General features: G+C 41.4%; 1 protein-coding gene across 1 annotated transcript in view; it reads left to right on the top strand.

The window, feature by feature from the left end:
- Nucleotides 1–13952, top strand: part of LOC310989259 (forkhead box protein J3-like) — a gene marked incomplete at its 3' end in the record, with an annotated part of 44845 nt that overhangs the window by 28011 nt on the left and 2882 nt on the right. The window contains exons 6-9 of the mRNA XM_083976257.1: nucleotides 2219–2377; nucleotides 7361–7571; nucleotides 10743–11030; nucleotides 13444–13545. Of these exons, the coding sequence (XP_083832383.1) occupies nucleotides 2219–2377; nucleotides 7361–7571; nucleotides 10743–11030; nucleotides 13444–13545 (760 nt within the window). The remainder of the gene's footprint in view (nucleotides 1–2218; nucleotides 2378–7360; nucleotides 7572–10742; nucleotides 11031–13443; nucleotides 13546–13952) is intronic.

Genomic DNA, 13952 nt, shown 5'->3' with positions numbered 1-13952 from the left:
TGAGGGTCAAAGATCAAGCAGCAACTGGGACCTCTGACGCCTGTCTGCTCACATACACTGACACATATACACACGGACAGAATGATGATGTGTAGTTCACAGCCCCTTCGTCTGACCCCGACTAAAGAGAAATTTATCCTGCAGCAGCAGCAGCAGCAGCAGCAGCAGCAGCTCACATAACTCTGAGTGTTTGGTCTGGATGTGATGTGAACGTCTGGACTTGACAGCACATTTTTCCATCATAGTCTTTTCACAGATCTAGACCAGAAGAATGAGTTATTATGAGACCCTTTGATCACAGGAAATTTAACTGCACTTGATAGTTTTACAAACCAGGCAGTTGCTGTTAAATCTGCTCCTTAGATTTACATTTTATTGTGTATATCTGTTCTGTTTTGTTTGTTTTGCTCTGTACTCTCGTCTGCACTGTAAATGAGGCTTGCCTCAGTGTACTAACGAGTTTAAATAAAGGTAACTAACTAACTAACATTTCTTCTGCAGTTTCAGATAAAATATAAATAAATAAATAAATAAATATGATATGAAAATGCCACAGTAATACAAGGATAACCGATTCATATAATTTGGTATATAATAAGATTTTTTATTACCTCCATACTATGTGATGACTAATCCTAATGATTATGATGCCATGTAAGAGACCAACTGTTTGTAGAAATGGGCTATACAAATAAAATTGCCTCACCTTGCCTTGACTCAGCTGTATGTATTGGCCATCTCTGTTTCTCCGTTTTTTTAAGACACCCCAACAAATTAGTCATGGAGTTTGACAATAGAAAGTGAGAGGTGAACATCATTAGCAGCCAAGCAGCTCAGCATCAAGTGTCTTTGTTGCAACATTTCCCCCAGACAGTTTGCTGTGAAGAGACAACAGGAAGCTGTTCACTCACCTGAAACGTCAGCTTGCACTTAATCTGTTTTACCGCAGGAGAGACAACTTAAACTTGATTGGTCTTAGTCATCACTATACATTTTGAAACAATGATTCACTGCAGCATGAGGAAGACCTTGAAGATAATGATGCCAATGCCAACGTCAATGAAATCCACCCACATCCAGACAGGTGGCGTCCTGCAGGCGCAGCAGTGCATCAGACCCTCTCCAATAACACCTCTGCTCACTGATATTCTGTTTGCATTGGAGAGCCTGTGGTTTTAAAAAAGACATTCTTATAATATGATACTTGGAAATTAGGATAACAGAAGGTATTTTCCTTGACAAAGATTATTATAGTCATCATTACGTTCAGATATTGTAATGTTTTTACTTGCATTCCTACATTCCTAGTGAATGAGGCTCTGCTAAGCCTGAAAAAACTTGAGGTCTTCCTAGAAACATTATGATGTGTGTGATGGTTTCTTTTCTTTTCTAACAAAGAGACATGAACCTCTGTGCTCTTGTAAACTACAGAATCATTTTCTAGTTACCGATACTACACTGACATAGTAAGAGGAATGACAGATTCATTCACCCACAGAAATGTTCAGGATAAACACTCAAAACTCGCCACTCAAAAACACTTGTTTTTTACCGCTGCAAGATGTTCTACAGGGCAGATCACTGCCCCAGAGAGCGGTTACTGTTGCCTCACCCTAAGGCTATATTTTCAGATTTGTCTATACAGTTAAATGTAGCCTGGAGGTAATGCCGGCGCACTGCTTCACAAGTACTGACAGTCAAACAAAACAAGAGAAATATGATTCAACATAATCCTGAGGCACTGCTTTTAAAAGCTCTGTGATCTGTCACCACTAGACAATATGCAGTAGACTCCCTCTGAAGTGAAACTCGTGTCTTCAGTGGTGCCAGACTCTCAGACAACAAAGTAATTCCTGTTACGCAGTGGTCTCAGGGTCAGGACACCAAATTAAAATTCCCATGTTTAAGGGAAAAAGTTTAGGTTCTGGGCTTTTATGCAGCAGCAGGGTTAATTTGCTTGCAGCACTTTAATTTCCATATTTCCCCATGGGTTGTCTCACAAGTTAATGGTGCATGTGTAACTTCTTGAGGTGGGCAGTGTTCACTTCAGTCTGGAAGTGGCTTAGCAAATGGACAAAATGAGGAGGAACGATAGACTCATGAATGACTGGTTTTGATAAACATTTATGATGCACTGCCTAAAATGTTGGCCCTGTATGTTACCATTTACATGAATGTTTGTGTGTGTCTATCGATGTGCGTGCGTGTCTGTGTGTAGGTAGCGCTGTACAACCCTGAGGCAGAGGGCAGTGAGAGTCCCGGGAGTCTGGGAGGCAGCCTGAGCAACAGTCTTTCAGAGCAGAGTTTGGCGTCTGTCAACCTGAACAACCTGAACACGGCCGTCAGCAGCGGCAGCAACGTACACAGCTACACACCAGTAAGACCTGCTCTTTATTTCATCTGAGTATTTAGCTTTGCTTATTTTTTATCTGCACTACAGTCGACCTCAAGATGTTCTGCCTAGTTGAAGGACACTCCACTTTTCTTTTTCTTATTTTTAATCTTGAAAGGACCGGTTTTGAATGACATTTAAGCATTTAAATCAAAATTATCTGTGTTGTATGTCCTTTGTTCACTTTATTCTCACATGATGTGGATGATTCAGGCACCCATGAAGAGACTCTCAGTCAGTACAGAAGGTGTGTGATGCATCCTTAGCAGACTGAGGAGGTGGTAACCAGCTAACTACATGAACGCTGGAACACTGCTGAAACTCTCATTTTCTATTCGATTCTCAGACTGCAAGCAAATATATTTCATTTATTTTAGTGGTCTTTCGCAGAGCACAATCAGTGTATACAGTATAAATTATTCTGTACTGTATCAGTATGGTTAAGCAGATAGTATGAAAAAATAAATCTTTCATTTTACTGAAAAATGCATGGATAGACAGAACAATTTAAATCAGTACTACCCATACGCAGAATTTATCTGGGCTTGTCAAGAAAATCAAATTGCCCATTGCAAAAAAGGAGTTTTGGATTTATCCATTTAGAGGTGTGAAAATACAGTTCAAAGTGCAGATTGACTTAAAACTCAGTTGCCCCTCAGTGGATGCTACATTCAAATGCACCCATTATTTATCTTGTGAACTGAATTTCGAGTTGCAGCTGATTATCAGAACTGTTTGACCCCTCACACCCCTCAGTGTCGGCACCATAAAATAAGCTCTGTGCCCGTAAGAAACGCTGGTACTGTATGCTTTGGAAAAGTACTTCCATCACACAAAAACTAAACTGTAGGGAAAAAAAATAGAGATCTCAATTTGTGCTTACAGTTTACCGTGACCAACAACACCTGACTACTCTAGTACTAGTAAATTTGAAATATAGTGGCACAGTTTAATAAAATAAAAATCAAACAATTTTATTAGTTTGCATCTAAACACAGAGACTGTGCTGTTTGTGTTTGTGTGGCTCTACAGGAACAGAGAAGTGTGTATGTGCAGCACTGTCTCATTAGGACATTACCAATGGCCACCCCACTCACACCAACCATGAGTTTTAACCAGGTCCCACATACAGTACTGTACATACACACACACACACACACACACACACACACACACACACACACACACACACACACACACACACACAGCATTATTTAAATTAAGTCTGTGCCGTATCGTCTGCTGTTGTAGTGCCTACGGTCTTGGCCCCTGTGAAGTACACTCCAGACTTGGCAGGCCACTGATACACTGAGACATATTTGGCCTGATTTCACACTGGCTGTTTAAGTGATTCCTCATCCTTTACAAAACAAGGTCCTTCGGCTATTTGAATTGATTATTCTCAAGCAGTGTATGTGTGAGATGATAATAAGTTGCCTTTTTATGAAGGAGGGGGTAGATTAGCCAACCCATCTGTCAGGACATAAACTGTCCCATGCTGAGCAATTCATATTCAGAGCAAAATATTAGTGTAAACAACAAACAGTTTATCACAGGCGGATCAGATGAAGAAACATTGCTGGAGTCTGTAAAGGATAACTGTATAATTTTTGAACCAAAGCCTTATTTTCCCATTGACAAAAACAGTGTTTTTACCTTATAGAACATGAAAGTCACTGATCTACTGCTACCTTAATCTGTTCATTTATTTTACTGGATCTAAAATAAAATGTCAGTTGCATCAGTGGCAGTATTGACAGTTCATCCTTAATAATGGACCAATCACAACGTTTTTCATCATTTCCACCCATAAAAAGTTTGACACAAATTCTTCTATCCTTACATTTGAAATGCAAAGTAATTTTAAATGTTACTGATGTAGCTGGACATTATGAAACTGCTTTTACTTTTACGTACACTGTAACCATGTGGCGTGTATCAGGAGAGGGCAGGGAGTCATTGAGGTCCATATCCACTCTTTGGCCAGTTAGCATGTAGGGAATGACACCGAGGTGGTGCACGTTTATAAATACCTGAGTGTGCAACTGGACAGTGAACTGGACTGGTCCCTGAGCATGGATGCCATCTACTGGAAGGGACAGAGTCGGATCTTTTTTGGCTCTGGTCCTTTGATGTCTGCAGTGAAATGCTGCTCCTGTTCCGGTGTTTAAAAGGCTGGGAAGTGTCTCTTTGCTGGAATCGCAAGCAACTCATTAATGTCTGAAACCTGGAACCATCCCAGCTGACATTGACGAGGGTGGGATACATACTCCCACTCATATTCACAACCATGAGCAATTTAGAGTCACCAATTAATCAGACCTGCATGTCTAATGATTGTGAGAGTACACAGAGAAAACCCATGCAGGCATGAGGAGAACATGATAACTCCACACAGACGGGCCTCAGCCTGCTGGCAGATCCACTGTCACTGTGAGGTGACAGTGCCAACCTCTGTACCACAGCGCCACCCAACAATGTGTTTTATTTAATTAGCTTATCGTATGTTATCATGTTAAGTGAAAAGTAACAGGAAATTATGCATATTGAAAAGATGTAGCCCAGTGGAGTACAATATAGCATTTCTCTGCAAAATGTAGTTGAGTATGTTGTATGATTTGTGTAGTACTTGAAATACTGTCTATTCATGGTCTCAGTGTACAAACCTGTGGGAGCACTTTGATATATTCCTTTGAAACCCCTTCTATTCACTCTGTTTTACTCGGTGTATCCTATTACTCCACATTGCTGCAACAGATTAAGTTCACCATTCGAGTCATTAAAGTTCAATTATGTCTTATCAAATTATAGAGACTTTAGTAAAATGTGTAGCACTTTTGACATGTCTGTCAAAGTGTTTGCATCTGTTCCTTTAAACCAAATGTAACACAATTTTAAAGGCCAGTCTCAATCCAAAAACATTTGGTCCAGAATTACAGAAGTGCTGAAAAATTCCCACCCCCTCATTATTTTTCCCTTGTAACAGCTGCTCACCTTTTTACCATCAATCACTTTTCCCCGCTCACCTCCCACCTGCATTAGCAAAGGTCAGTGCAATCTCATCTCGTTAACCTCTCATTTCTAGAGGCCATCTTTTGTTTTCTTCCTCCCTGCTTCACATCCACCACCCCTCACCCTTCTCCTCTATCGTTCCAGACCTCATCTGTGGTCTAGTCCAGTGGGATCAGGGTTAGTTCTGCCTCATTACCTGGCACAGGTGATACCTTCCTGACTGACGGTGATTACTGGTGGCACCACTGGCAGAGATCTCAATGGCACCAGGAGAGTAGATGGAGAGGCTGCAGTCAGTGGGTGGAGGACGTAGATGTGTGGGGGGATATGACATGCAAAGTTGCTTTATATTTGTGGAGGCACACTGATCACAGCAAATTGCTTCTATTTGCTGCGTGGACGGTGAGGAAGATGACAGCCAGGAGGTGAATGAGGGTGGAGGAAGATGAGCTGCATTCACAATATGAGACAGATATGTGAAACACCATATTTATTTTTTTGTATGTTTCCACACAAGTGCCTTTATTGCAGTTACATGAAACTGAATTGGGTATAATCATCAGTCTAACCCACCTCTGACTGAAGCAAAAAATGATTTGTAGATTTTAATACTTTGAATTTGAAAGGCACAAACCCTAACCCTGCATCTAATTAAATTCTTTGAAATGCAATGTAGTTATTACAGAATTTTAGTTCATCATCTGTCTCATTATGCAGCTCTCCCTTAAATAAAATACAGGGTTACTATAAAAGACTTTGTTTCCCATGTACAGTCTATAGGTGTTGACTGGCAGGCTGCAGCCCTCTCCAATGCTGACATTAGTGACCACACACTCATACTTGACCAAGCAGGCCAACAACCTGTTCCTCTCTCACAGTGAAGTTTTATGTGAAAATTGTCAAGTCAAATCTATTTTATTTATATATCATGATCAAATCATAACAGAAGTTCTTTCAGTGCACTTCTCAAATTCAGCAGGTCGACATTCTTTATAATATTACAAAGGAAAGGAGAGATAAAACTTATTTTCCTGAAAGTCGTCTAGTTCCTTATGGTAACACTGAATCAACCAAGCTGCGAATGGTGTCTAACTTTGACTACCTGACCTGAGAGAACAGCAGAGGCTCAACTCAGTGTCGCGCCAACACTTGGGTGTATGATTTAAAATTTAAGTTGCATATGTAGAACTTGCAGCTCAAAATCAAGATACAATCTGATAAATATGATGATATAACATTCAATAATGTGACATTGCCTGTACAGCAGGCTACCTGTGAAAACCATTTCAGTGAGTGTGTTTGTGAGAGTCAGTGTGTGTTCTGATTAGAGATCCTGCCACAGTGCTGAACCACAGCTATAGCCAGTTTTTTTCTAGCTATTGCATAGAGAGTCTAGAGTGTTGGCTTCTCAAAGATATTTATTTTATAACTGTGTGCCATATACTGTCCGATCTCACTGTTTATGTAACCAGCTCTAGGTAGCCCATATGAACATATGGCAACACTGAAACCTGCATGCCTCGTTGCTGATCCACTTTCTACCTCCCCTGTATGAGCAGTCTGTGGTGTGTGACTGTTTCTTCACATATGTGCTCATGTTTGTGTAATGTTGTGTGTCTCAGGCCCTGTTTGGGAGGCTGATTCAGGCAGGAGGAGATATGCTCCAAATCATCACATGAGCACAGCTAGAGCACCAAAATGATTATTGTTATTAGTAAAAGTTATTGTTGTGATTATTGCTGCAATAAAACCTCAACGCAGGAGTCTGGGGTGAACAGCGATTCACCGGGAATCTGAATGTTTGGATTATTTTATTGGCCAGTACGGAGCTTTAATTGATGATTCTGTGGTGGTAACGTTATAGCTGCTCTGATTTCCCAGTTTGTCTTTTTGAATGTTCACAGCGCATCCCTCTCACTCTTCCCTCTCCTCTCTATCTGTCTCTCTGTCTTGTAGGTGAGTAGCCTCTCTGAGCCTTCATCCCAGCCCCTGAGCCTTCAGCAGCCCGCCCAGCCCCCGCCGCCTCCCCCTCCTCCCCCGCAGCCGCAGTACAGTTTGCCAGTCCCGGAGCTGCGGGACAAACAGCTCTGTTTCTCGGACTTCGAGGACCTCAGTGCTTCTTTCCGCAGTCTTTACAAGTGTGTCTTTGAGCAGTCTTTCTCACAAGGTGGGTGTCAACATTTTTTTCCAGTGCCTGTGTGTCTGTCCAACATTTATAATGACACTAGTATTCACAGAAGAAAGAAAAAAAAACGTGTAAACCTTTGTCAGGCTTCATGTGCATAATTAACTGTCAAGCTTAAGCTCCCATTGAAATTGAAAGAATTTAACATTGCTTTCCTCACAATGAAAGCATTTCAGTATTAACCTCCACCACACACTACTCCTACTCCATTGTATTTTAATAAACAAACAATCTGTTGTTCCGCATATCTGCGTTTTACCGCTCGCTCAGTCAAATGAGTAAAGGCAATTAAGAAGAAGAATTCAACAGAAGGAGAAAAAAAAACTCTAAAACACATCCGCAGTCGAGCAGAGCAAAGGGTTCTGCAGCTTTGATAGCAGCTAATTAGATTGGTTCTAAAGTTTGTGAAGCATCTCGCTAATTGCTTCCTGAAGCTTTCAGGTCACCAGGCGTCCTCCTATTTGGACCCCCCACCATCCCACCATCCTCCTATCACCTTCCCTCTCTCGCTCTCTTCTCCCCGTACACATCCACAACGTATGTTATGCAGCTGAAGAGATTGAGTCGCTCTGTTGAGCTCGGCAACTGCTGCCTGCATTCACCCTCCAACTAGGTCCCCTTCAATTTGCGGTCAGAGGCGCACGCACACACACACACACACACACACACACACACACACACACACACACACACACACACACACACACACACACACACACAGGAAAGATGAGACAATGAGAGTACTAGTTATTGGATATAACGCAGAGGCACAAAAAGGATTAAGCAGATGGTCGACGGGGTCCTTTAAGTGTGATGCTCAGCAGGAAATAGTGGCAACAGTCATTGTGCTTGAGAATTTTAGTCACAATGAGTCATCGGGACAGTGGAGCTCATCTCCACGGTGTATGCAACACCAAATCTGTAACTGACTCAGGTGGGGCTGCAGTCATTTCCTGACAGATTGTTATCCAGCTCCATCCATATAAATCACAGGCTAAACATAGACAAAAATAACAATAAATGAACACATCAGGACTGGAAATTAGTTGAAGCAGCATGAGAAGTTAGTTGTTCAAACAATTTATTTCATAATAACACTCCACTTTTCCTTATGCCAAGTTAATCTCAAAGGGATAAATAAAAGTGCCATGTTTCCAATATTATAAAGGAGACTTAGTGCCTTTGTTTCCTCCACCAACCTGCCAAGCTGCAGGAAATGAGGTCACCATCTTCCCTTCCTGAGTTACAGCCACGAGTGACCACAAGTGTTTTTACAGAACGTTATGATGTCACTATGAAGTTGACCTATGACCGCCTGGATATAAAAAGTAATCAAATAATTTTAACCTATTAGACATTTCTGTTATATTGTATGCATTCATGAGTGTTAACTTTTGTGTTTTGTGAGTTTACACTGACCATTAACCTTTGACCAAAGTATCTCAGTTCGTCCTTGAGCCAAAGTGAATACTGATACATTGCTTTCACCAGAAGGTGAGTTCACAGTGACTGTGACTATTTTTCATGGAGCATTGAATTGCCACCTGGTAGAGAAAGTAAAGAGATTGGAATAAAAGAAGAACACTTGTACGAGCAAGTAAAGTGTAACAACTCCCAAATGGCCGCATGTTCAGAGAAACTCAATGCACTCATCGATTTCCTTATGATTTGTTGGTCACAAAACAAACTCAAGTCCCTGTGTTTGACTTCACTGATCCTTGAAGAGATCTTAACAGCGCTGCCCCTGTCTGTCAACGATAAGCAGCGGAACAGCACATAAAGAAGAAAGGTCAAAAAGTCTCAAAACAAAAGATTGATATGAGCAACTTAAGAACAAATGTACTGACAGGAATATAAATAGTCTTTCTGCAGTGCACTCTGCAGGCCACACTTGATGATCGTCTCTGTGTTTATATTCAGCCTGAACACAGCGAAGATCCCAAAAGAACCATTTACCTGAACTCACAGAACTTAGTTAACGTTAAAAAAAATGCAGTTGTTAGCATCAAAGCAAGAAAAGCACATACCTGAAAAGAAGACAGCACAGCACAATCTAAACATTCAACAAGGTGGCTTCCTGTTTTACAGTTTCTACAGCTGTCAGGATCCATGATTACAAGTAAGGATAAAGCACGCTCATGGGATGACCCTTATGTATCCAAAAATCTTCCATTCACAAGAATCCTCTGCCGTTTCTCTGCCAAAATATACGAAATCCAGCGGTTTTGATGACTGTGTGTGTGTGTGTCAGTCACAGAGGAAATGTTAATAATAATCAACTGGACAACCACTGACCTCATCTTATTATATTCTCTAAGGTTACTAACCACATGGGAAGGTTCCCTTATTAAGGCAATTTGACTTGAATTTTCATCAATCATTGAGGATACAACAGGCCGTTCGCACCATGGTGTCATGTAGACCCAGTGATTACCTTAATATATTGTTACTCACTGAAAAGTCAAACCTCTCAAAATGCGAGTTAAAAGGGTTTCATGGTGGTGAGAAATGTCTTCTTTAATTCTTTTAGGAGCTCCCTGAAGGTTACAGCTTCATTCTACTTTATCCCTACACAGTTTATTAGCCCTGTTAAGTTCATCCTTTACTTCTCTGAAAATCACTTTACCTTCCTGACTATTTCTTTTTTTCCTGATCTCTGCTTAACTGCGGTTTGTTCTTCGGAGGAGCTACAATCTTCACAAAAAATAACACACGTCTGAAGCCACAACCTCAGACAGGTCATTACATTTGTGGTGTTTTATTTAAGATGTGTCAATCTGTGCAGTAAAGAAAGCCCGAAACTGTCCTCTCCACAGCATACAGATGGCTCTTTGCTGCTCCAGAGACACTAACCTTCAAGTTGTGAGCATAGGGAGCATAGGGAACAAGTCTTTGGGTTGCATGTCCATGCATGTATCAGAACGCATCTGTCTCAGTTTCCACTGGTTAAAATATGGTTTTCTATGTCATTTTTAGATTATTACATTTGAGCCTTAGTCATCATTAGTGGGTGTAAATCTGTGTGGGAAACATTTGGTTGGATGAAAATGGTGAAGTGAGATGGACAGCAGTTCAGTTCATCTTCAGAGACCTCTTAGTCCATGTAGTCACAAATGGATTTTCAGTTTTCCCATGTGTTCATTCTTCTGCCAGGTTTAATGGGGATGCCTGTTGACTCCAGCCAGCAGGCCCGGACCGCCTGCTCCTACCAGCACTCTCCCGGCGCTGGAAGCAGCGGCGGCCACCACCACCAACAACACAACCACGGCCAGACGTCGCACCACCCCCACCACCCCCAGCAGCACCTCTCCCCTCACCCCACCCACAGCCAGCACCAGGCGCACGGTCAGCACGGTCAGCACCAACAGCACCCCGCGCATCCGCAGCAGCACCCGTCTCTCTCCCACCAGAGTCACACTGGACAGACTTGCCCCACAACAGGTGAGGACAAGTTACAGTACGAGTCAGGGAGCGCTTTTCCACTTTCCACTTCCACTCAGGCATGAGGCATTCACTGTACTGTATGTGTAGGAGTTGAAAATGTTAGATGTCAGATACACACTGTTAATGTCAGTCTCCCAGCTGTAATTACAAGTAGGAGGTATGGAGGACTTAAAATCTCTCATTTGGATGAAGAAGTTTAGATGTGTCCACATACCCGTGCCAAAATGGCTCCACAGTTCTGGCAGTATCTGATTTCAACATGTTAATGAGTTGCTGCAAATGCATGAATTTTAATACTAATAATTATAAAGATCAATGTTGGACAACCTTTCAATTAATCTGGTGTGACTGCAGGACTAGCACTGTGGGTAATCTCCTCCATGGAGTCTATTAATTCTTTCAACAAGAGGCTTTCCTGTTTCTCCCACTCCGATGCCACGTTGTGAACACAGCATGAGGGGATGACTTCACCAGAGCCATGAAATCAGAGTAATGGGATATTCACAATGTTTTATTGTTGCTGAATTGTGACAGAATCTGAAAATGAATGGATTCAAAATGCTAATTGTATCAACAGGGTTTCTCTAGAGAGTTGTATTTACAGCTTTACATTAGCAGTGTACCTGAAACATCTTTGTACTCAAAGCACAGTCAGTGACCTGTACGCGTAAACTGCTCCAGCTGTCAGTCACTTCACATTATGTATAAAATGTGGAAACATAAGAAAATAAACTAGACCTACATGTCCATTATAACACATTTTTCTTCTCTGCTGCAGACCATTTTATTAAGTCTTGCGATAGGAACCCACAGAGTGTACAGTACAGTTTCATGTTTCATATATATTGATGCAGCACACCATCAAACCATGTTTCTACCTCTCCACACTCCCAGAGCCTCACAGGTGTAAATGCAATTCACCTAACAAAACAGAACAGGGTTGTCTCTGCACAGACTCATTGCATTCCTATAATACTCCTCCATCTATAAGGTGCCGGAGAATTTGATATTATGAGCCTGGCCTGATACAAACAGGCATCTCCAAAGCTTCACTGAGGCTTTTCCTCCTCATATTCCCAGTCTTTGTTTTTTTTCCCTCCCCTGTATCTCCGCAACACAGCTCTCAGGCCAGAGAAAAGGACTATTCAGACGTTATTTATCTAGGTTAGTATTCCCCTCAACCCAGCTGAGGATGAATGAAGGCAATCCCTCTGTCTTTGATCCACGGTCTGAGAATGTATTGTTGTTTAGTTTTGTGGTGATGGGGGCTGTGAAAAGCATTTTCTCCTTTTTTTTCTCATAAGCAGAGCTGAAGCTGGAATCTTTCTGTGTGAAGTCACACCACCTTGTGGTTGATGGCTGAACTTAGACTCCGCTCCTTTTAATATGAGTCAGTTCACCTGTTTCAGATCATTTCACATTGTCATGCTACCCAGTATCACATTAAGAAATGCAGTCATTATGTCGTTGACTGTTAAGTCATTTATGAAAGAAAATGTGTTGGTGATTCCAGTCCTCGAATGTGTTTTCCAACAAATTGGGAATTTGATCTTGTTTTTGTTTGAAACAAAATCGTAGTGGGTATCATTTGATGTTGCATACACAAAATGATTGAATGAATAATCAGAAAATAATCTCATTAGTTGCAGCACTCATTTTATTTAGTATTTTAATCCACTCGAGTCAAAAATGATTGAAATAAAGTATCTTACTGCATTTTCTCTAGACGCAGACACAGCATAGATTCAACTTTAGATCACCTACATGAATATGTACATACATATATTTACTCAAATCAGAACAATCATGAGGCCATATCTGTCATTTAAAGGTGCAATATGTAAGAATGTGGCCAAAAACGGTTACTGCAGTCAAATTCAAAACACAGTGATTTCATTTTTTCTCCCAGTCGTAGCGGCAGCTCAGTGGAAGCAGACGGGTGCCACTGACGCTGCCGTGACTGGGAGAGAGGGCTAGGTGGCGCAACATGTAAACACGTAAATTCAAAACATAAACATGATTTGCAGTCTGCAAAAAAAGATTTTTAATGCGAATAGTCTGGCTGTACAATTGTTGTTGGTGAGTTCATCATGTTATATGAACATTATTCCTGAGTCTCTGTGACATATTAGGAGGATTTTACGGCCAGTTGCTATAGATTTCTTACATACTGTACCTTTAAGTCATCTACTCTGACATTTCATAAATGAATACTTTGTTTCGGTGCACAGTCACACACCTGCGGTTTGGAAACATCTCTAACACTAACTCTGCTTGGGGTTGGAACAAAATTAATTACCAAACGTTATCAATTTTCAATTATAATGACGGCCAATATTAAAGCTACAAGTGACGCCACTGGGCAAAAATAGTGTGTGAGCAGTGTGTGTGTGTGTGTGTGTTTCTCCAGGCATGTTATCAGACTGGTACCCCAACCTGGACTGGCTGAAGGAAAGCTGCCGCATTGCTACCAGCTACAACTGGGCTGACGTAGACCTCTCCCCATTTCAAGGTACTACACACACACACACACACACACACACATACATATATACACGCCCCTAACAGCCCTGCTGCCATCAGTGTGACCAGCATCTGAAAGGAGCATTGATAAAGCTGTCTACCGCAGCCTCTTTCGACACAGTGAGAACTGATAAAATGCTTATGATGCCGATCAGCTATTTTGATTAAACCATTATGATTCCTCTCTACACTTTCATATAAACTTGCCCTTGAGGCACAATATTATAATATGCAGTGTTGTAATAGCACTGGCCTAATAAAAATCATTATCCTGCGTCGGAGAGGTTGCCACTCTCTCTCTCTCTCTCACACACACACACACACACACAGCCTCCCTCGCAATTGTATGATGTGAATAATCCAATTAGGCCCCGGCTCAGTAACAGCCTCTTATCA

The sequence above is a fragment of the Trachurus trachurus genome (genome assembly GCF_905171665.1).
Source record: "Trachurus trachurus genome assembly, chromosome: 7".
Lineage (NCBI taxonomy): Eukaryota > Metazoa > Chordata > Actinopteri > Carangiformes > Carangidae > Trachurus > Trachurus trachurus.
Note: the sequence above shows the minus strand (reverse complement) of the source record. Positions and strands in the feature narration are given on the sequence as shown.